At 38.0% G+C, this 24,316-nt stretch overlaps 3 protein-coding genes across 3 annotated transcripts; 2 read left to right on the top strand and 1 right to left on the bottom strand.

The window, feature by feature from the left end:
- The first annotated feature begins 1,017 nt into the window (after window positions 1–1,017).
- LOC109267105 (olfactory receptor 52Z1P-like) lies at window positions 1,018–2,020 on the top strand. The gene has a single exon (XM_053899231.1). The coding sequence runs from the start codon at window positions 1,055–1,057 to the stop codon at window positions 2,009–2,011; it is 957 nt and encodes a 318-aa protein (XP_053755206.1). The 5' UTR covers window positions 1,018–1,054; the 3' UTR covers window positions 2,012–2,020.
- An 11,235-nt stretch (window positions 2,021–13,255) lies between these two features.
- On the bottom strand, window positions 13,256–14,200 carry LOC109267062 (olfactory receptor 51V1-like). Its single transcript, XM_019449567.2, has one exon. The coding sequence runs from the start codon at window positions 14,198–14,200 to the stop codon at window positions 13,256–13,258; it is 945 nt and encodes a 314-aa protein (XP_019305112.1).
- Window positions 14,201–20,326: 6,126 nt separating this feature from the next.
- On the top strand, window positions 20,327–21,268 carry LOC109266997 (olfactory receptor 51V1-like). The gene has a single exon (XM_019449514.2). The coding sequence runs from the start codon at window positions 20,327–20,329 to the stop codon at window positions 21,266–21,268; it is 942 nt and encodes a 313-aa protein (XP_019305059.2).
- The last annotated feature ends 3,048 nt before the right edge of the window (window positions 21,269–24,316 follow it).

The raw sequence follows: 24,316 nt of genomic DNA, 5'->3' as shown, positions 1-24,316 counted from the left end.
AGGATATGTATAGTTTATATTTAATTCCTTCTTTAGCATAGTATTAATCACAGAATGAACTTAAAGAAATATTGATTAACTTATTTAAATCTTGCATGTGTCTGCAACTCATTTTTTATTATTGTGGTTATTTCATTACCTATGAGATGCCTTTCTCTTTTCTCCAGTAATGGTATGCAAGTTTGAGCAGAAAAAGAAAAATAAAGAAGGGAATGAAAAGACAAATATTTGAACACAAGCTGGAAGGAATAAATTGGAGAAAAAGGCAGTGGAGACTAGAAAGAATGAAGGGAGGAATGTAACATATGTGGAAGATAGGACACATGGTCTGCTGAGTTAGAATGATGTTATATGAGTCCTTGCTTTGCACAGTGCTGTATTAATACTGTGCATGTTGGAAGAACATGTTTTCAATATGCACAGTATTAAGTTAATACAGCACTACGCAAAGCAAGGACTCCCTAGACTTCTATTTCTCTTTCTCTCCAAGTTATTTTCACTTGGTGATGAAAAGCTAAAGTCTTTAAATTACAGAAACAATGGTTGTTACAGATTTGAATTCTCAAAAGGTCATACCAATATTCTGGACACTTTGTTACTGGAGTGTGCAATTAATCACCAGAAAGAAACTGTGATTAACACTGGAAATGACCAGTCACATAAGAAGGAAAACCATGATGTGCAAGAGCATATAAGAGACTTTCATATATGATGCTAAGTCAATAAGTACAATGTATCTGCCATAGTGTCTAGACAAAATTATAAACCTATAAAATGTTTATTATCATTACTGTTGTTGTTGTTCTTATAGTTATAGTTAAAACCATTAGAATTGCCAGTAGCATCAGTTCTATAAGATCATGGTAACTTTCATGTCAATGAAGCCTATCTGGCTTGTCATCTTTGAACCATTACTTACTACCAATCCTTTCTTAAAGCAATAACTGTATTGCAATGCCAAGATTCATACTCAAACCAGATGAAATAACTATGATTTTTCACTCTGTCTCTCTCTTTTTCCATTCCAGTCCAGTGTCAGAGGACAGAGTAAAAGATGACAATCTCTTCAAACCACACCAACCTTAGAGATATTTGGTATACCATGACTGGGATCCCAGGACTGGAATATGCACACATATGGATCTCCATTCCCATCTGTTTCATGTACATAGTTTCTGTTTTAGGCAACACCTTCTTATTATTCCTGATCTTCACTGAACGCAGTCTTCATGAACCCATGTACCTTTTCTTGTCCATGTTAGCCCTGGCAGATATCTTTCTCTCCACAGTCACCACACCAAAGATGCTAGCAATCTTCTGGTTCCAAGATGGGGGTATTTCTTTTGGTTGCTGTGTGTCCCAAATGTTTTTTCTCCACTTCATCTTTGTGGCAGAGTCTGCCATATTGCTGGCCATGGCATTTGACCGCTATGTAGCCATCTGCCATCCACTAAGATATACCACAATTCTAACCCCCTCAGTCATTGGAAAAATGGGCATTGCATCTGTGATCAGGAGTTTCTTCATCTGCTTCCCCTTGGTTTTTCTGGTTTATCGGCTTGCTTACTGTGGGAGGAATATTATTCATCACTCATATTGTGAACATATGGGCATTGCCAGGCTAGCCTGTGATAGCATCAAAATCAACATCTACTATGGGGTGATTGTGGCCCTATTTTCTACATGCCTGGATGTGGTGCTTATCATTGTCTCCTATGCCCTTATACTCTGTACTGTTTTTAGAATTCCTTCCCAAGATGCCCGACTCAAGACTCTGGGTACTTGTGGCTCCCATGTCTGTGTTATCCTGCTGTTCTATACTCCAGCCTTTTTTTCATTCTTTGCTCACCGATTTGGGGGCCACCATATACCACTCCATGTACATATCCTCCTTTCCAATCTTTATGTGGTGGTACCACCCACTCTCAATCCCATCATTTATGGAGTTAAGACCAAGAAAGTTCAGGAGAAGTTTGTCCATGTCTTTTCTGTGAGCAATAAATTCTGCTGATGTAGACTATCCAGCTCAATTTTTCATTTTTCTATGTAACTAATTGAAGAGTACTTAAAATTATATCAGACATCTTATATCATGCCAGCATTAGGGTAGAATGATAACAGTAAATTTTTGAGATAATTTTACATCATAATTAATTAATTAATTAATTGCTGCTTTTGTTCAGGACAGTATCAGACCAAGGGCATTTGAGATTCTGTGTAAATGTGAGTTCAGTTACAACAGACTTAAAACACAATAACTCAATAGTTATCTTCAATTTCATATTGATACAGAAAAACAGGAAAAGTAAAAACACAACCCACCCACTAAAAAAATAGAAAAAACAAATTGCTAAATCAACTTAACAGGTTTTCAGCCTATTTTCCCATATTATCTTTGTATTTCAGAGAAAATAATACTTATATATTTAGCATTGTGATCTATCAGTTGAGTAGTTGGGCTCTAGGTTCAAGATTTGAATTTTAGATGTCTCATCTTTATAAAGAGTATTTACCCTTTCTGGGCTTCTTTAGCTTTATATTGAGCTTAAAATATTTCATATTTTATAAGGTTGTTGAAAGTATTAAATAAGATGATTTACACAAAGCTTCTAAACTGTGCATAACACACATTGAAATATATCCCATATGTATGTGTATATATATATATATATATATATGTATATATATATATGAAATACCACAAAAATTCCTTTTGAAAACTATACATTTTTATTTTCTTCCACTAGAGCCTACTGTCATTAAATGCTTCTGTTAAAAAGTACCAGTAGAACATGGTAAGGAAGAAGGAGGTTTGACTGCAGAGGAAGTTCCTTTTAGAAACAAAAAAGGAGTAGCAGAACCCCTTCCATCATGAGATGGGGGAGAGACACAGATAGGAATGGAGAAAAAGGAAGATACAGTCCAAGTTTCAGCTGCACATTCTCGGTATTCATTCAAAGTATCAGGGCATACAAAATAAAAAGATAGAAACCCAATTAATTTAGAGACGAAAGTGAAAAGCAGTGGAAGAGGAATACCTTATTTCCTACTTAAGTATCTGGGGGAGATTTCTTAACAAATTGTCTCATGCCACATGGGAGAACAGCATTAGAATGAAAATGACCATGTGGCATGTTCAGTCAGTGAACTGGTTTCCTCTCGTTCCACAGGAGCAACAGATGAATGTAGGAGTTCTTTATGGCACTGTGGGGAACACAAAGATCATGGTGAATGCTGACTCATGAAGTTGAAAAGGGAGAGGCTTTGGCTAAGGGAAAAGTGGCTCCATAGCCAAGAGCCATAGACACAAATGTTAGAGTCAGCAAAGTAAGAGAAAATGGGTCAGGTTTCAAGGCTTGTTGATTAGATCCAACATTTCAGATGCCTCGCTAAGTGGGATCCAAGAGACAATAATCAAATTTCAGCAAAGGCTGCGGAAAGGATAGAGGCCTACACAGAGTGAGGAGGTAGGATAAGGTTCATTCAACAAGGCTCAGCTAAGTACACAGACATAGACCAGGGGCCCATCCAGTTCTCACATCCAGTCCCTCAGTGTTGTCTGGATTGTTGACTTCCCCTTGAAAACAGATGATAAGGGAATTGTGTGGGAGAATATCAATTTCAAATTGACAGAAAAGTTACTGACAGATTACATGATGCCACAGAAAGCATATTTCTTAAACTCAAAAACTTAACTTAACTCTTAAACTCCCCCTGTAAGTGGGAAGTTGGAGTTTCAGATAACCATTGGACTTTTTGAGTATAAAGTACAAAGCCTATTGCATAAGATTTTGTGTATCAAAACTGGCTGAGAAAAGAACAGCCTATTAAATAATTGTTTCAACTGGTAAATTGTTTGAAAACCTAAATTTACATTGATGTACTAATTAAAATTCTTAACCCATGTAATGAACATGACCACCAACAAAAACAAGTTGAACAATGGAGATATAAGTGTGATGTCAAGAGGAGCCAAGATGGTGGAACAGCATGGAAGTTTTTTGTGTGTCTTGCATCCATGAAATAAATCCAGACCAACACTAAACCATCCTACACACCTAGAAAACTGATTGGAAGATTAACACAACAATCTGCACAACCTGAACCACAGAATTCAGCAAGTATGTGGCAGGGAGAGGTGAACTTGGGGAGAGAGACGCCAGTGGCGGGCAGGGAGCCGCTTTTGCAGGCAGAGATAGGATGGAGACTGGGGGAAGGGGGCAGAATACGGGAAAAGCACCCCTCCCAAAAGCAGCTGAAGAGAAAGCAGAAAATTGGAAACAGCCTCAGGGACTAAACTAAAAAGGGAGAAAGGAGAAAGGAGAGGGTTTAAATTCCATCCAGACTGTAAACAGGGGGCAGGCAGAGTCTGAAACCCTGCAGCTCGATACCTGGTGGTGCTCTGGTGAGAAGGGTGGAACACCAGGAGCAGAGTGGGGTCCAGGAGGTTCTCGGGCCACACGGGGAAAAGCAGTTCCACTGCTGGAAGGACATTTGGTGGAGACTGTTGAAGCCACTTGGTCCCAGCAGACCGCAGAAAATGGCCACATTCACTGGTGTTGGAACAAGGTGGTTAAAGGTGAAGACTAGTGCCAGATGTGTGTTGTGATTTTTCCATAATCCCTGAAAAACTGCTAGTATGCTATCTTGTGAACTTTTTCTGGGGTGGGCTGGCACCTGGCTGCAGTCTCGGGCACCGGCAGCAGCAGGGTCCAGCAAGCATTCCCGGGTGTAGCCGACATTCAGCCATTGCTCATTCAGCCATTGCTCGGTGAGACCCTGCAGAACGGGTCAAAGCCACAGTCCCTCAGAAGTAAGGGGACAGGGAAAGCAGCCACATCTGAGACAAAACTGGGGAAAGAGGTGCTGCTTGGGGCTTGGTCATGGACAGTGAAGAAGTGGAGTGGACGAAAGCTGAAGACAGAGGACAGTGCGCGATTGCTGAACTGGGAGAACTGAGTTCCGATACTAGAGACAGGATAGCTGGGTGACACCATTTTCAACACTCCTAGGCATGCACATATGCACCTACAAGCACCGCAACAATCCACCCCAGTAGGCTAGCAGCACCATCTACTGGAGAACAGCTGTTACACTGAGCCCCGCCCAACTGAGCCAACCTTGCTCTTGAAGACCACAAGTCTCACCGCCTACTTTGTTTATGAACTATAAAGCACTACATAGTCTGACTTCTAGGAGAAAACAGTAATTTCAGTTGTATTTCAATCTCTTAGCAGGTCTATCTGTTCAATTTTCTATCTTTTTTTTCCCTTTTACACAACTTTTCTCTTTCTTGAATACAGAATGAGAAAAATACATTTTTATTTTTAATTTTTATTAAAAATATTTTTCTTTATTTTTTTCTACTATATTCTTTACTTTTGTGTAATTTTTTTTCAAATTCTATATTCCCCCCTCATCTCATTTTAGTCTAATTCAGTGTATTCATTTTTTCAAATTCTCAAATGATTTCATTCCCCCCCCTTTTTTCCTCTACTCTGTCAAACCATTCTCAACATGCAGACCAAAACACACCTAGGATCTAGCATCATTTATTAGATTTGTGTGTGTGTGTGTGTGTGTGTGTGTGTGTGATTTTAATTTTTTAATTTTAATATTTTTTTAATTTTAATTTTTTTAACTTTAATTTTTCTACCTTATTAATTCCTTTTCTCCCTTCAAAATGACAAAATGAAGGAATTCACCCCAAAAGAAAGAGCACGAAGAAATGAGAGCCAGGGATTTAACCAACACAGGTACATGCAAGATGTCTGAACCAGAATTTAGAATAACAAAAATAAGAATACAAGCTGGAGTTGAAAATAGATTAGAATCCCTTTCTGCAGAGATAAAAGAAGTAAAATATAGCCAGAATGAAATTAAAAATGCTGTACCTGAGCTGCAATTATGGATGGATGCAGCAGCAGCAAGGATGGATGAGGCAGAACAGAGAATCAGAGATATAGAGGACAACCTTATAGAGAATAATGAAGGAGAAAAAAAGAGGGAGATTAAGGAAAAAGAGCACGATTTAAGAATTAGAGAAATCAGTGACTCATTCAAAAGGAACAACATCAGAATCATAGGGGTCCTAGAAGAGGAAGAGAGAGAAATAGGGGTAGAAGGGTTATGTGAGAAAATCATAGCAGAAAACTTTCCTAACCTGGGGAAAGACACAGACATCAAAATCCAGGAAGCACAGAGGACCCCCATGAGACTCAACAAAAACCGATCATCAACAAGGCATATCATAGTCAAATTCACAAAATACTCAGGCAAGGAGAGAATCATAAAAGCAACAAGGGGGGAAAAAGTCCTTAACCTACAAGGGAAGACAGATCAGGTTTACAGCAGACCTATCCACAGAAACTTGGCAGGCCAGGAAGGAGTTGCAGGATATATTCAATGTGCTGAATCAGAAAAATATGCAGCCAAGAATTTTTTATCCAGCAAGGCTGTCATTCAAAAGACGAAGAGAGATAAAAAGTTTCCCAGACAAACAAAAATTAAAGGAGTTTGTGACCACTAAACCAGCCCTGCAAGAAATTTTAAGGGGGACTATCTGAGGGGAGAAAGATGAAAATATTAAAAAAATGAATAAATAAAGACCAGGAGCAACAAAGATTAGAAAGGACCAGAGAAAACCACCAGAAACTCCAACCCCACAAGCATCATAAAGGCAATAAATCCATATATTTCAGTACTCACTCTAAATGTCAATGGTCTCAATGCTCCAATCAAAAGACATAGGGTAACAGAACAGATAAGAAAACAAGACCCATCTATATGCTGCTTACAAGAGACCCACTTTAGACCTAAAGACACCTACAGATTGAAAATAAGGATGTAGAACCATCTATCAGGATAATTGTCAACAAAAGAAAGATGGAGTAGCCATACTTCTATCAGACAATCTAGACTTTAAAATAAAGACTGTATCAAGAGATGCAGAAGCGCATTATATCATAATCTAGGGGTCTATCCACCAAGAAGACCTAATAATTGTAAACACTTATGTGCCAAAGGTGGAAGCACCCAAATATACAAATCAATTAGTCACAAACATAAAAAAACTCATTGATAGTAATACCATAATAGTAGGAGACTTCAACACCCCACTCACAGCAATGGACAGATCATCTAACCAAAAAAACAACAAGGAAACAATGGCTTTGAATGACATACTGGACCAGATGAACTTAACAGGTATATTCAGAACATTTCATCCTAAAGCAGCAGAATATACATTCTTCTCCAGTGCACATTGAACATTCTCCAGAATAGAACATACACTGGGACACAAATCAGCCCTAAGTAAGTACAAAAAGATCGAGATCATACCATGCATATTCTCAGACCACAGTGCTATGAAACTCAAAATCAACCACAAGAAAAATTTGGAAAGGTAACAAATACTTGGAGACTAAAGAACATCTTACTAAAGAATGAATGGGCTAACCAAGCAGTTAAAGAGGAAATCAAAAAGTATATGGAAGTCACTGAAAATGATAACACCACAACCTAAAACCTCTGGGACGCAGCAAAGGCAGTCATGAGAAGAAAGTATATAGCAATCCAGGCCTTCCTAAAGAAGGTAGAAAGATCTCAGATACACCACCTAAACTTATGCCTTAAGGAGCTGGAAAAAAAATGGCAAATAAAACCCAAAACCAGCAGAATACAGGAAATAATAAAGATTAGAGCAGAAATTAATGCTATTGAAGCCAAAAAAAAACAAAAACAGTAGAACAGATTAATGAAATCAGAAGCTGGTTCTTTGAAAGAATTAACAGAATTGATAAACCACTACCCAGTTTGATCAAGAAGAAAAAGGAAAGGACCCAAATAAATAAAATCAGGAATGAAAGACGAGAGATCACAACCAACACAGCAGAAATAAAAACAATAATAAGAGAATATTATGAGCAATCATATGCCATCAAAATGGGCAATCTGGAAGAAATGGACAAATTCCTAGAAACATATACATTACCAAAATGGAAACAGGAAGAAATAGAAAATTTGAACAGATGCATAACCTTTAAGGAAATCAAATTAGTAATCAAAAATCTGCCAAAAAAATAAGAGTCTAGGGCCAGATGGCTTTCCAGGGGAATTCTACCAAACATTTAAGGAAGAGTTAACACCTATTCTCTTGAAACTGTTCCAAAAAATAGAAATGGAAGGAAAACTTCCAAACTCTTTCTATAAGGCCAGCATGACCTGGATCCCAAAACCAGAGACTCCACTGAAAAGGGGAACTATAGACAAATTTCCCTGATGAACATGGATGCAAAAATCCTTAACAAGATATTAGCCAACTGGCTCCAACAATACATTAAAAAAAATTATTCACCACAACCAAGTGGGATTTACACCTGGGATGCAGGGCTGGTTCAATATCTGCAAAACAATTAACGTGATTCATCACATCAATAAAAGAAAGGACAAGAACCATATGATCCTCTCAATAGATGCAGAGAAAGCATTTGACAAAATACAGCATCCTCTCTTCATAAAAACCCTCAAGAAAGTAGGGATAGAAGGAGAATACCTCGAGATGATAAAAGCCATATACGAGCGACCCAATGATAATATCATCCTCAATGGAGAAAAACTGAGAGCTTTCCCCCTAAGGTCAGGAACAAGACAGGGATGTCCACTCTCACCACTGTTATTCAACATAGTATTGGAAATCTTAGCCTCTGCAATCAGACAACACAAAGAAATAAAAGGCATCTGAATCGGCCAGGAGGAGGTCAAACTTTCACTCTTTGCAGATGACATGATACTCTATGTGGAAAACCAAAAGATTCTACAAAAAAACTTCTAGAATTGATTCATGAATTCAGCAAAGTTGAAGGATATAAAACCAATGCACAGAAATCAGTTGCATTCCTATACACCAACAATGAAATGAAAGAAAGAGAAATCAAGGAATTGATCCCATTTACAGTTGCACACAAAAACATAAAATACCTAGGAATAAATCTAACCAAAGAGGTGAAAAATCTATACACTAAAAACTAGAAAACTTATGAAAGAGATTGAAGAAGACACAAAAAAATGGAAAAAGATTTCATGCTCCTGGATAGGAAGAACAAATATTGTTAAAATGTCGATACTACCCAAAGCAATCTACATATTCAATGCTATCCCTATCAAAATAACACCAGAATTTTTCACAGAGCTAGAACAAATAATCCTAAAATTTGTATGGAAACAGAAAAGACTTTGAATAGCCAAAGCGATCTTGAAAAAGAAAACCAAAGCAGGAGACACCACAATTCCAGACTTCAAGCTATACTACCAAGCTGTAATCATCATGACAGTATGGTACTGGCACAAGAGCAGACACTCAGATCAATGGAACAGAAGAGAGAACCCAGAAATGGACCCACAAATGTATGGCCAACTAATCTTTGACAAAGCAGGAAAGAATATCCAGTGGAGTAAAGACACTCTCTTTAGCAAGTGGTGCTGGGGAAACTGGACAGCAATATGGAGATGAATGAACCTGGACCACTTTCTTACCCCATTCACAAAAATAAACTAAAAATGGATGAAAGACCGAAATGTGAGACAGGAAGCCATCAAAATCCTCAAGGAGAAAGCAGGCAAAAACCTCTTTGATCTTGGCCATAGAAACTTCTTACTCAACATGTCTCCAGAGGCAAGGGAAACAAAAGCAAAAATGAACTAGTGAGACCTCATCAAAATAAAAAGCTTCTGCACAACGAAGGAAACAATCAGCAAAAGTAAAAGGCAACTGACAGAATGGGAGAAGATATTTGCAAGTGACATATCAGATAAAGGGTTAGTATCCAAATTCTACAAAGAACTTATCAAACTCAACACCCAAGAAACAAATAATCCAGTGAAGAAATGAGCAAAAGACATGAATAGATACTTCTCCAAGGAAGACATCCAGATGGCCAACCGACACATGAAAAAATGCTCAACATCACTCATCATCAGGGAAATACAAGTCAAAACCACAATGAGATACCACCTTACATCTGTCAGAATGAATCACATTAACAACTCAGGCAAAAACAGATGTTGGTGAAGATGCAGAGAAAGAGGATCTCTTTTGCATTGTTGGTGGGAATGAAAGCTGGTGCAGCCTCTCTGGAAAACAGTATGAAGGTTCCTCAAAACCTTCAAGGTTTTGAAGTTTCCTCAAAAACCTAAAAATAGAACTACCCTATGACCCAGCAATTGCACTACTAGGCATTTATCCACAGGATACAGGTGTGCTGTTTCGAAGGGACACATGCACCCCCATGTTTATAGCAGCAGTATTAACAATAGCCAAAGTGGGCGCCTGGGTGGCGCAGTCGGTTAAGCGTCCAACTTCAGCCAGGTCACGATCTCACGGTCCGTGAGTTCGAGCCCCGCGTCGGGCTCTGTGCTGACAGCTCAGAGCCTGGAGCCTGTTTCCGATTCTGTGTCTCCCTCTCTCTCTGCCCCTCCCCCGTTCATGCTCTGTCTCTCTCTGTCCCAAAAATAAATAAAAAACGTTGAAAAAAAATTAAAAAAAAAAAACAAACAATAGCCAAAGTATGGAAAGAGCCCAAATGTCCACTGATGGATGAATGGAGATATATATATATATATATATATATATATATATATATATATGTATATGTATATACACATACACATTGGAGTATTACTCGGCAGTCAAAAAGAATGAAATCTTGCCATTTGCAACTATATGGATGGAACTGGAGAGTATTATGCTAAGTGAAATTAGTCAGAGAAAGACAAAAATCTTATGATTTCACTCATATGAGTACTTTAAGAGACAAAATAGATGAACATAAGGGAAGGGAAACAAAAATAATATTAAAAACAGGGAGGGGGACAAAACAGAAGAGACTCATAAATATGGAGAATAAACTGAGGGTTACAGGAGGGGTTGGGGGAGGGAGGATGGGCAAATGGGTAAGGGTCACTAAGGAATCTACTCCTGAAATCATTGTTGCACTATATGCTAACTAATTTGGATGTAAATTAAAAAAAAATAAAAAATAAAACAAGTTAAAAAAAATAAGTGTGATGTCAAATGAAATCGAAATAATAGAGGTAAAAGTGGTGTGAAACTATATCTCCCCACTGTTATCTTCTAGTAAGTTAAAATGCCTTTATTTAAGTTGCTTATCTGCAAAATTGAATAATTATGGTCTACCCTGTAGATTGACTCTGAAGATCAATAATGAGAATGACTATGAAGGTAGTGTGTCCATGGTGCCTAGCATAAAATAGGCATCTGGTAAATATAAACTAAATATTATTTTTAAGGTGATGATTATGATAATGATTATTACTGTGATGAGTGTTGTATCATTCAACGTAAAGAGGCAAACATCAAAAATAAAGTCTAACTTGGGGAAAATACATGTTCATAGTAGCTTTATTCAAAATCAAATCTGTGAAACACTAAAATGTCCATCTGCAAATAAATGAATAAACAGCTTTTTATCTGTGAAAAAATGAAATAAGAATCAACAATAAAAGTAAACTGTGCATACAGATAACAAGAGGGAATCTCAAGAGGATTTTTGCAAGTGAAAGAATCCAGACATAAAGATTACATTCTTTATCATTTAATTTACACGATCTTCTCTTAAAGACAAACTGAATGACAGATCAACTTAGTGATTTCCAGAACCTGGGGTTGTGGGTAAAGAGTGAACACAAAGAGATAAAAGGGAATTTTTGTGAGTGACAGTAATATTCCACATCTTGATTGTGGTGGTTACATGACTAGAAGTATTTTTCAGAACTCATCAAACTGCACATGCACATCAAAACAGTGAATTACTGTTTGTAAGTATACCTCAAAAAAACTTACCTTATATATATTAAGTAGATTGTATAAACACAATGGTAGCAACAATATTTTGGGGAAATGTACACATATCAACAGTCCAAATATGTACACTTTATTTGCCATCCATGATTTGCTTTGGTGATCTTTCTACTTTTATTATGAGATAAATATTTTTATGTTGGCTGCATAACCATTTAGTAAACTTCATATTAAAAAGTACAGAAAGAAGATAAGAATAAAAATGTCATGTGATTTGAACTAAAACAAGAGAATATATCCAAATTCCATCACCTACTACTTCCATATCATTTAACTTTTATATGTTTTAAACTATTCATATATGTAACAAAAATAGTGTCTACCACAGGTTCTTGATGGTGAGATACCTTAGAAATATATTTATATCAATTGGCCATAGTGACACTGTATACTTTCCTTCCCTTTTTTTTTAAATTTTTTTTTAACGTTTATTTATTTTTGAGACAGAGAGAGACAGAGCATGAATGGGGGAGGGTCAGAGAGAGAGGGAGACACAGAATCTGAAACAGGCTCCAGGCTCTGAGCTGTCAGCACAGAGCCTGATGCGGGGCTCGAACCCACGGACCGCGAGATCATGACCTGAGCCGAAGTCGGACGCCCAACCGACTGAGCCACCCAGGCGCCCCTCTCTTTTTTTTTTTTAACTAGAACAGGAAATTCAAATGAGATATGGACTCATAGGAATCATTTTCAAATGATTTTCAAATGGTACTTGTTTTATATTATATGATTAAAGAAACTAATCACAAAAGTCTATTTCTACCCTGGTATTTACTATTTGTCAGTATCCCTAGTTCAGTTACTGATTGTAGGAAGGGAGTAGGGAAAGACTGTTTGGCTGACAGATAACCTGGCACCAAGGTTAGTTTTTTGCTGTTTGTCTCACTACTTTTTTACATGATCCAATTACATGACCATATATTGTACAGTGGCTAAACTGTATAGCAGGTAGAATGTCTAAATAATAAACAAGAATGTTGCCTAGAGTAGTGGAAGTGGACTAAGATCATTGTTGATCCTTTAGTAATTACTTAAACTACTTAATAAGTAAAATTTATGTTTTCTGTAATGAGTGGATGCCAAACCATCTTCACTCAATTGGATATAGTGAGATATACATTTTAATAGTGAATCTGCCTTATTCATTAATATGATTCTCAGCCCATTTTATATATACTTTCCAATTTATAAAACTGATCACAATATAACCTATATCAGTTTCACTGACTTCTGACGGTTGTGGGGAAAATGGAGAGGGAGTAACATAGAAAACATACAAATAGAAGTCATGAAATATATTTATAATTATTTACTCACCCTTCCCCTTTTGAGCTCCACTTGTGGACTTTTAAATAAATTTGCATTTGATCTCAAGACTTAAAATTTTTTGAAATTAAACAATCTCTGGACTCTTCTTCGTATTTGTTGGGTCTTGATACTGTAAATAATGGGGTTCATCAAGGGTGGGAAAAGGATATAGATGTTGCCCAGGAGGACATGTACCCATGGTGAGAGGTGTTTCCCAAAGCGATGCACCATAGTCAGACCAATGATTGGGATGTAGAAAACAGAAACAGCACAGATGTGAGATACACAGGTCTGCAAGGACTTGATTCTCTCTTCCCGTGATGCAATAGCTAAGACTGCATGCAAGATCATAATATAGGAGATAAGTATGAGCACTGCATCCAACAACAGGTTGCTAATTACCAGGGCAAGACCATAAATGCTGTTGAAACGGATGTCTGAACAGGCCATTCTAATTAAGTCTTGGTGCAGGCAGAAAGAGTGAGAAAGGATGTGGGGGCGGCAATAATTTAAGAACTTTAGGCGAATGATGACTGGAGGTATGAGTAAAGAACTCCTACATAAGATTGTCACCCCAATTTTCATGATTTTGTCATTAGTTAGGATGGAAGAATAGCGTAGTGGGTTGCAAATGGCAATGTAACGGTCAAAAGCCATAGCAAGGAGGACAGAGGATTCCATGAAGGACAAACCATGGATGAAGTAGGACTGGGCAATGCAGGAATCTAGGCTGATCTCACGAACGAATCCCCACAGGATCCCCAGCACCGTGTACATGGTAGACAGCCCCATGCACAGGTCAGTGAGGGCCAGCATGGCCAGGAAGTAGAACATGGGCTGGTGCAGGCTGGGCTCTGTCCGGATCACATGCAGCACCATGCAGTTTCCCAGAAAAACTGTGGCATAGATGGAGGAAAAAGGGATGGAGATCCAGAGATAGTGAACTTCTAGGCCAGGAAAACCAGTGAGAATAAATCTGGAACTATTAACATTAAAGATAGAGATAGGAGACATTAGTAGACGATTGAAAATATTTCTACAGAGATGTTACAATTAGATTAGTTTATGATCTCCTAACTTCTAGCAATGTTTGTCTGCCTTTGAGAAGAAAATAAAATACAATATAATACAATTTCCTTTAGTGTCGTAAACTCAGAAAAATAGAGACCTATTTCTGTATTCTATAAGGCAAAAATCCATTGTCTAGTCATAGCTTTTCCAGGACTAGTGACTAGGTGTGTCAAGAGATCAGGGGGTTTTATGCAGAAGCAATGATGTTTCTGGGTCCATGGGGTTTGGATTTGGGCTGGACTTGTGGGACTCTCTGTTTATTCCTGAAGGAAGATAACATGTGACCTGTGTGTACTGTTGCCATGGTTGTCATTATCCTCAGTAAAATGTGAAATGCATTGCTAAATTTTTCTCTCGGTTACCACAACTATTTCTTTCTCTACCCCCAAGGGGCCATAAGATCCCAGAGGAAGTAGACTGAGTAAAGTAATCTGACTTTGCGGGAACATTACAATTTAGCCAAGAGAAACCTAACAAACTAAGGGGAATCAGAACTTTTTTTGCACATTCTAAATTGTTTAACCCCTCTCTAAATCATTTACCCTATTTAGTCATACTTCATTATATTTTTCTTTATTTTTAGGCATCTCATTATTCTGTATGAGATTTCTCCTTTTTCTGACCTTCACAATGTTTTTATCTCTTATTTTTTATATAACATAAATGATATTTTAAACTGTAAAGTACCAAACCAATACTTTCTGTCAGGTAATAACTTGGAAGAGAATAGTTAAATCATATGGTACATATTTGTTTAACTTTTGACAATATTTGTCAGTGTGTCTTCCAGGCAACTGTACCATTTGACTTTCGGACCAGGAGTGTATGAGAATTATAGTGCCTCTATATCTAGGCCAATACTTTGTACGGTCAGATTTTTATTTGTTTTCTTTTGTTTTGCTATATTAGTAGATGTGTAGTGATATATCATTTTGGTTTATCATTTGGTTTATCCTTTATCATATTTTTTTGCATCTTTTCTCATGATTATTTGTTATATATACTTCTTGGTGAAGTGCTTCTTCAAATAATTTTCCCTTTGTGATCAAGTTCTGTTCTTATTGAGTTTGGAGAGTTCTTTACACATTTAAATTACAAAATCCTTCACAGATACATGATTTGCAACTAGTTATTTTCAGGTTGTTAATTGTCCTTTATTTCTCTTAACAGTGACTTTTACAAAACAAAGTTTTGCAAGAGTAGCAGATTTTTTTTTTTTTTTTTTTAGTGTTGACAGACTCCAATTTATATGTGTTTTTTTCCTTTAAGGAATATGCTCTTGTTATTATATCTACAAACCGTCAAATCCAGGTCATGACATTTTCTCATGTTTTCTCCTAGAAGTTTTACATTTAACTTTTGGTTCTATAATCCATTTTAAGTTAATTTTTATACATGGTATCGAGTTTATTTTTATCTTTCAGCACTTCCACTTTGGAAAAGATTATCCTTTCTTGATTGGTTTATCTTTGAACTTTTGCCAAAAGTCACTTGAATATGTGGTTTATCTGACCTCTCTATTCTGGTATTAATCTATGTGTTTATCCTTTTAAACACCACACTACTGTGATTATTATGGTTTTATAAAAGTCTTAAATCCAGCAAAGTCCTCCAAATTTGTTCCGGCTACTATATAATTCCTTTACCTATACATGTAAATATTGCAATACACTTGTAAATATGTGCATAAAACTTTCCGAGATATTGATTGAGATTATGTTGAACCAAATATAAAACTGGGGATATTTGTCATGTCTTCCAATCCATGAAAATGAAATATATTTAAATTTGTGTATTTTTTTTATTTTTCCCATTACTATTATGAAGTTTTAATTCTAACATTTTGAGTGATTTTTTTTTTCAGATTTAATGCCAAATATTTGATTTGGGTGATGCAGTTATAATGGCATTATTTTATTTTTTTTTATTTCAAAGTTAGATTGTTAGACTTCTGCTTTCTGTTCTGACATGTAAAGGCTTTGGAAGTTATCACTCCCATTTTTATAGCAACAACAATAAAAACAAAACAAACTGAAAACTGAAGGGTATGCTTCCTTTTTGTTTCAGATTTTATATTGTAAAAAACTGTCCTTTTCCTGGGGTATTTAGTGCCGTATTTTAAACATTTTTGTTGCTTTGGGTGCCAATTTCACTTTTTGAAATGGCCTCCAAGCATAGTACTGAAGTAAGGTCTTGTGTTCCTAAGTGCAAGGCTGTGATGTCCCTATCTTGCAGAGAAAATACATGTGCGACATAAGCTTCCTTCAGACATGATTTGCAATGCTGTTGTACGTGAGTTCAATGTTGATGAATCAACAATATGGTACTTCCAGAAAAAAGAAAAGAAATTCCCTGGTGTGTCTGTATTATTGAGAAAGGGCTAAAGTAATGTGTGTAATGCATGGTGAAACAGGGGAAACAATGAAAAAGCAGCCACATTTGTGGATTCAGGAGATGACAGCCGACAAAAACTGCATAGCGGCGATCGTTGTGAGATTTAGAAATTTAGGTTTAGGAAAATGTTAACCCCACTCAGCTAGCACTGGCTGGCTTGTGTGCTTAAATGGCAACATGGCATGAAGAATGTGCAACTTCAGGCAGCGCAGAGACAACAGTTCAGGAAACTGTAGAAGAAAGTTAAAACATCTTATAAATGTTCTGCAGGTAAAGGGTTTTGTGCCTGAACAGGTTTTCAACACTGATGAGACTGGCTTGTTTCACAGAGACACTGATAAGGGAACAATTTTTAAGAGAGAACAGAATAAGTGGACCTATATAATACCACAGTGTTTCTGTTAAATCTATTAAATGCAAAACGCTGTTATACTCAAAAAACGTTGTGACTAAGGGTTACTTTTTTCTTTACCTTTTATTTTTCTTGGCAGCAATAGTTCAGTACTCATTAATTCAGTGTTTGTGGCAACTTTATAACCATGAAAAAAGAATTAACTTGTAAGTGTGCATTAAGGATTTCAATATATATAGAGAAATACATATAGATGCAAAACCCAGCTCAATTCTCTGAGAGAGCCTGGAAACAGTGATTCCTCAATAGATATGACCCATTTGGGGAGCCTGGGTGGCTCAGTTGGGTAAATGTCTGACTTCAGCTCAGGTCATGATCTCACAGTTTGTGAGTTCGAGCCCCACGTCAGGCTCTGTGCCGACAGCTTAGAGCCTGGAGCCTGCTTCGGATTCTGTCTCTCTCTCTATCTGCTCCTCCCCCATTCATGCTCTATCTCTCTCTGTCTCTCAAAAATAAATAAACATTAAAAAAAAGAAAATAGATATGACCCATCTAGCATGTAATTCTTAAACTTCTAGGTACTAATCTGTATGAAAAGGGGATCTGGGGGTGCCTGGATGATTCAGTCAGTTAAGCATCCGTCTCTTAATTTTGACTCCAGTCATGATCTCATGGTTGGTGAGATCAAGGCCCACATTGGGCTCTGTGCTGACAGTGCAGAGCCTGCCTGGGATTTTCTTTCTCTTACTTTCTCTCTTCCACTCCCCTGCTTGCTTTCTCTCTCTCTCTCTCTCTCTCTCTCTCTCTCTCTCTCTCTCTCTCTCTCTCAAATACACGTTAAAAAAAAAAGAAAGAAAAAAAGTGGGCACCTGGGTAGCTCAGTTGGTTAAGCTTCTGACTTTGGCTCAGATTACAATCTTGCCATCCGTGGGTTTGAGCCCTGCATCGGGCTCTGTGCTGACAGCTAGGAGCCTAGAGCCTGCTTTGGATTCTGTCTCTCTCTCTCTCTCTCTCTGCCTGTCCCCCACTTGCACTCTATCTCTCAAAAATAATCATTAAAAACAAAAAAGAAGGAAAAGGGGATTTAGCTTTCTGTGAAAATGGATGTTTATAGGGCCATGGTAGTGAAAGTACACTGAATATACCAATTGTACCAAACATAATTGCACCAAAAATTAAGAAGTGCTAAAATATGTGTAAAAAAGATACAAAAGCCAAATTATGGTGCTTTCACTGACTAAATCTGGAATACAAATTGAATATTAAAAATGATAGTGACTGATAATTACCTATTGAATAAAATATAAAACAATGACTATAAGACATTTATATAGTCTCAAATACTCTCCTACAAAATACTTATTAAAAGTGAATGGAATGGATCACCTGGGTGGCTCAGTCAGTTACGTGCCTAGCTCTTCATTTCAGCTCAGGTCATGATCTCAGGGTTTGTGAGTTCAAGCCCTGGGTCAGGCTCCACACTGACAGTGCAGAGCCTGCTTGAGGTTCTCTCTGGCCCTTTCTCTGGCCCTCCTCTGCTTGTGCTCTCACTTGCTCTCTTTCTCTCTCTCTCTCTCTCTCTCTCCCCCCCCCTTTCTCTTTCAAAATAAATAAATAAACTTAAAAAATAAAGGGGAAAGGAAATATATATTAATTTATAGTAATGAATCCTGGAAGACCTTACTTTAAAAAATAATTGATCATCATCAGTGTTTGGACAAATTCAAACCACACACAGCCTGAACATATGCATGAAAAGAATAAAACCTCATCTTCATTACATTCCTATATAATTTGAATCTAACCATGAGTATGAATCAAACACACTCAGATGAGAAGCATTCTATAATGATTTGTAACTTTCAAAAGTTTAAGAGTTATGCAAATCAAGGAAAATCTAAAGAAATTTCACAGGGAATAAAAGTAAAAATATAAGAATACTAATACACACATGATTCTGAACTGCATTTTATTTTACTATCAACTACATTGATGGTACAATTTGAGAAAGTTTATCTGGGGTCTGATAATTTGATGACAGCAATATGGCAGCATTGTCATAATTTCATGATGATGATTATATTATGGTTATGTAGAAGAATGACCTTCATTGTAGAAAACAATGGACTTTGGGTAGAAAATCTATCATTAAATCATTTGCAAAAATGCTCTTTACGCTCTACTCAAAACTTTTCCCCAAAGAAAATAATTGAAAATATCTCAAAAGAAAAAATTAAATTTGAATGAAGTAGCTACCTATAATTTAACATACAGCACCAGTGAATAATACAAATATGAGGAGGAGAAAATATTTCAAGTATTTCACACATGAATGCAGAATTAACCTTATATTACTGACACATAAGTAAATATTTTAGCAATATGTTTTGTGTCATTTTTGAAGCACTTTTCCCTAACATTTTTATATATGGTTCTTTATATTATACCTGTCAAAAAGTAGCTCAGGGGCTCAGAAAGGGAGACATGTTTACCGAGGAATTTAGTGAACAGTGAAAGTGACATTTAGGGAAAAACAATGAATAAGTCAAATGTAAGCCTTATGGAAATATTTTAGTTGATTTCAGACTGAAACTGAGACTAAAAATTCCTCAGAATTCTGATATGATCTTTTCCCCTTGGGTGTTTACTTCTTGCCTCCTTCTGAGTGGGTATTAGATTTTCAGTTGACACACTGAGTCCCCTTCCCTCCAAGATAGAAAAGATCTGTGGACTCCGGGAAACACTACCAGTTGTCCTTTCCTCTCAATTCCAAGGAACTGCTAACCTGCAGTGACCAAGTGGAATCTTCCACTTGCATCAGCCACCAAGAGGGAAGAGTGCCTCCCAGGAGCCTGGGTCTACCCGGTCCATAAAATCCTCTCATTCCTTCCTCATAAACCGGAGCCTTCTGACTCCTTGTGCCACAAGCACTGGCCACAGGACAGCGTGCAAAGGCTTCCTCGGGACAGCAGAGCAGGAGCAGCCTTATCCTCTCAATGGTTTTGCCACTGTCACCTGCTGTGTGTCCTGTAAGCGGCTCAGAGGGACTAAAAGCAAATGAAGGGCATGATCTGATTTGCCCACAAAGGTCAGGACACTGATTTGCTCCCATAACCTGAGACCTGATACCAAGGAGCTTCCCTGTGAGACCGTCCTGTGCTGTAGCTCCTCCCGGAGAGGGGGCTTCCCTGGCGTCTACGTTAGCTTGACCTGTGCTACAGTGTGAGGACCTGTATTAGACTCAACTGCCCCCACACAGCAGACAGTTTGACAAAACTGTCAGTAAATATTGATCTCATCTTGAACATTACCTTCAAATAATCATGCCTACTTCTTTTGCTTCCATTATCAATACCTCAATATTCATTCTCACGGGGTTCCCTGGCCTGGACCAGTACTATCCCTGGTTTTCCATTCCCTTCTCCTCCATCTATACCTTGGTTTTTCTGGGAAACTGCATGGTGCTGCATGTGATCCGGACAGAGCCCAGCCTGCACCAGCCCATGTTCTACTTCCTGGCCATGCTGGCCCTCACTGACCTGTGCATGGGGCTGTCCACAGTGCACACGGTGCTTGGGATCTTGTGGGGCCTGAGCAGGGAAGTCAGCCTGGATGCCTGCATTGCCCAAACTTACTTCATCCATGGTCTGTCCCTCACAGAGTCTGGAGTCCTTCTTGCCATGGCCTTTGATCGCTTCACTGCAATCTGCAATCCTCTGAGATACACATCCCTCCTGACTAACAGTAGAGTCATTCACTTCATGGTGGCCATTTTGATGAGGGCAGCTTTGTCCATTCTCCCTGTCATCATTCGCCTGAAGTTCTTCCATTACTGCCGCCCTCACATCCTCTCCCACTCTTTCTGCCTGCACCAGGACCTGCTCCGGCTTGCCTGCTCTGACATCCGCTTCAACAGCCTCTATGCCCTGGCTCTGGTGATCTGTACCTTGTTGTTAGACGCTGTGCTTATTCTCATCTCCTACATTTTCATCTTGCACACAGTGCTGGCAATTGCATCCCGCGAGGAGAGGCTCAAGTCCTTGCAGACCTGTGTGTCCCACATCTGTGCTGTCCTGGTCTTTTACATCCCCATCATTGGCCTCACCATGGTGCACCGCTTTGGAAAGCATCTTTCCCCTTCGGTTCATGTCCTCATGGGCAATATCTATATTCTCTTTCCACCCCTGATGAATCCAATCATCTACAGTGTAAAGACCCAGCAGATCCGAAGCAGGATGAAGAAGTGGTGTTCCCTGAAAATGTAGTAAAACCCTTGGGTTTGATCAGCAAGAATATTTTAAGGTCAGAAGAGTAATGCTACTTCCCATGTGTGCAACAACTTACAATTTGAATAACTTATTGGAGGGTTTGTTCTTTTATGAGGTCTTGAATATTAAGGTACTTAAGAGATGTTCTAATTCAAGAGAGAAAATAGAACTAACTTTTTCCAATACACATTCCAGAAAAGATTTCTGAATGTCTGCTATAGGATAATCATGGCCATTATAGATGTAATAATAAGTGTCTTTGCATTTTGTTGACATGTACTTGAAGCATGTTTGCCATATGAAAATTGTGACCCTCAGTTCAACAATATTTTCATTCCACTTAGACACACCACTGTCTAAAATTTTGGAAACATGCCTATTTAGATTATTTAATTACTTGGGACTTCTATCAAAATATATAATATTGTGTAATTGGACTTGTTTTAATCCTAAAGGCGAAGTGCGGAACATATGAATCTACTATGCTAAGCCTTCCCCCACTTTTATTACTTTTTCCCCATTAGTGGTAATGCAAGTCTATTACAGGAATTTTGAAATAAAGAGATATCCCATCCCTCTATTCCAAAGACTTTATTCTTACTTCTTTCCATGCTATAAAGATGTGACTTTATTCCACATTAAATGTTCATTCTTCATTTTTTCACTAAATATAATGTCAAGAGACTCTGGCTGAGAGCACCTGGCAGTACCCTCCTTGTGATGAAGACTGGGATAAAGATCTGTGGGAACAGACCAGCAAGCACCCCATTTGTCTGGGGTACAACCAAATACCATGGCAACAATGGCCCTGCAAGCAACATAGTTACGGAACATAAGAATAACCTGTCTTCAGGCATGCGTGTTCCCAAGTCTCTGCCATATGTTCTGCCATGGAAAAACAACGGGGAATGCACAGTAACTGAATATCTATCTCATCAAATGCCAGATCCTAGAAGACTCTTGCTTCTTCCTGCTACCAGTGGGTTCTTCATTTTTTTTTCTCCTAGTCTAATTATAGAAAGATAAACTGTGACTTTCAAACTGACAAGTACCTTTTGCTTTTTTCCTCCCTGCTTTGAGTCTCATTTCATTTGATGCAGGAAAGAACCTTCAAACTCAGAAGAACTGCTTCAAATAAAGCATCAACATAGATTTAAAAAAAAGTGGACAAAAGTAGAATGAAACCCATTGCTGGAGGTTGACCTAACACATTTCAGGGTTTCGAGACACCTGAGTGGCTCACTCAGTTAAGCGTTTGACTCTTGATATCAGCTCAGGTCACAATCTCACATCTCACGGATGTCGAGCCCCACATCAGGCTCCACACCAAGCACAGAGCCTGCTTGGCATTCTCTCTCTCTATCTCTCTCTGCCACTCTCTTGCTCTCTCTCAAAATAAATAAATAAACATTTTAAAAGAACACTTCAAAGCATAAGAGACTGTTAAAAACTGAGAACAAACTGAGGGTTGATGGGGGGTGGGAGGGAGGGGAGGGTGGGTGATGGGTATTGAGGGCACCTTTTGGGATGAGCACTGAGTGTTGTATGGAAACCAATTTGACAATAAATTTCATATATTAAAAAAATAAAAAATAAAAAAAGTAAAAGAACACTTCAGGTTTTCAATATTTGTTACTGGACCCCTAAAACCTGGTTCTTGAGTCTCAGTGTCATAGAAATGAACACTGAAAGGGAGAGAAAAAAATAGGTAGAGTTTATTAGAGAAAGCTTGTATACAAGGGAACCAACAAGAAAGAGGAATGTCACTCTCAAAAGGGTAGTATGTACAGCTTATAAAGGCACTTTTCCAAGGTTTGAAAGCCTTGGAGTAGGGAAGTGTCCTTCAGTCCCACGATCATTAGCTTATACACATTACTCTAATGGCCACAAGGCAATCAGGATGCCCTTCTTCACAGTCCAGATTTTTTGTGGGTGTCTGAAAAACAGAAATACTTATGCAGGCAGGCTTAAAATAGTCATTTCTGTTTAAACTTTTTCTTCTGTTTTTGTTTAAACAACTGTTAACTCCCTAATGCTCTTATCTCTTGTTTGTTCTCTTTCCTGGAAGGAGGTATCTGTCTCTAAGCCTATGGAAACTTTTAACACTTGCCACAGGTCAGAGGCTTTACAGGAATTATGTTCCTCTTGTTTTCCCTATACTGCCTCATGTTGATAGAGAAGTAGATACAGACACAATGTATGTAATGAGTGTGATCTAAGTGGATAGGTGTGGATGTGTGGATGTGGGTGTATATCCCCTCATTCCTTGTCCTCTGAGTGGTGCTTTGAGTAGTGATTCCCCAGTAGCAATGTGCCTAAATGATGCCTTCACTGTCTCTCTGCCAAGTGAACCCTAATCAACACAAAGTAGGAAAGACTTTGGCTTAATCAAAATCTAATTCTACAAGCCTCTACGGTTTTGAAATTCCATTCTGGTGATATGAGTTTATGTGAACTACTTTTATTAGATTTAGGGCCCTGATGTCATGTACCTTCTTTGTGTTTATATCACTCTTCTCCAAGTCAATAGAAACCACCTTAAAAATAGAGACGGAAAAAAAAGATGGAGGTCTTGCAGAAAAGCCCCCCAGCCTCAGCTACAATGCTCTCTAATGAATGCTGCTGCACACCATCAATAGTCACTGCAAAGTCTTAAGGTCTTAAGGGCACTAGACCATCTAAAGTCGACAGTGTCTTTGCTGATAGCACAAATCCTACCAGGAAAATCTTGCCAGCCTTGCAAATGTGCCTACTGCATCATCTGGGTTTTCATATGTATTGTGAGGGATTTTAAGATAATATCAATTAGAAAATTATGGATTAAATTGTCATTTGGTGTTCTTAGTTTTACTCAACCATCTTTAAATATGATCTCACTTAAGTATTATTACTTATTATATTTTATTTTTCACTCACACAAAATCTGCTTAACTGTAATGATCTACCCAAAACATAGGCTAAGTTTCCATCTTCTCATATGTCCAATAAGGTATCTCCTTGGCATTCTAAGAGAGTACGGATTATTCAGTGGTGCCTGGGTAGCTT

This window comes from Panthera pardus, unplaced genomic scaffold (assembly GCF_024362965.1).
Source record: "Panthera pardus isolate Hobbes unplaced genomic scaffold, ASM2436296v1 HiC_scaffold_12, whole genome shotgun sequence".
Classification (NCBI taxonomy): domain Eukaryota; kingdom Metazoa; phylum Chordata; class Mammalia; order Carnivora; family Felidae; genus Panthera; species Panthera pardus.
Note: the sequence above shows the minus strand (reverse complement) of the source record. Positions and strands in the feature narration are given on the sequence as shown.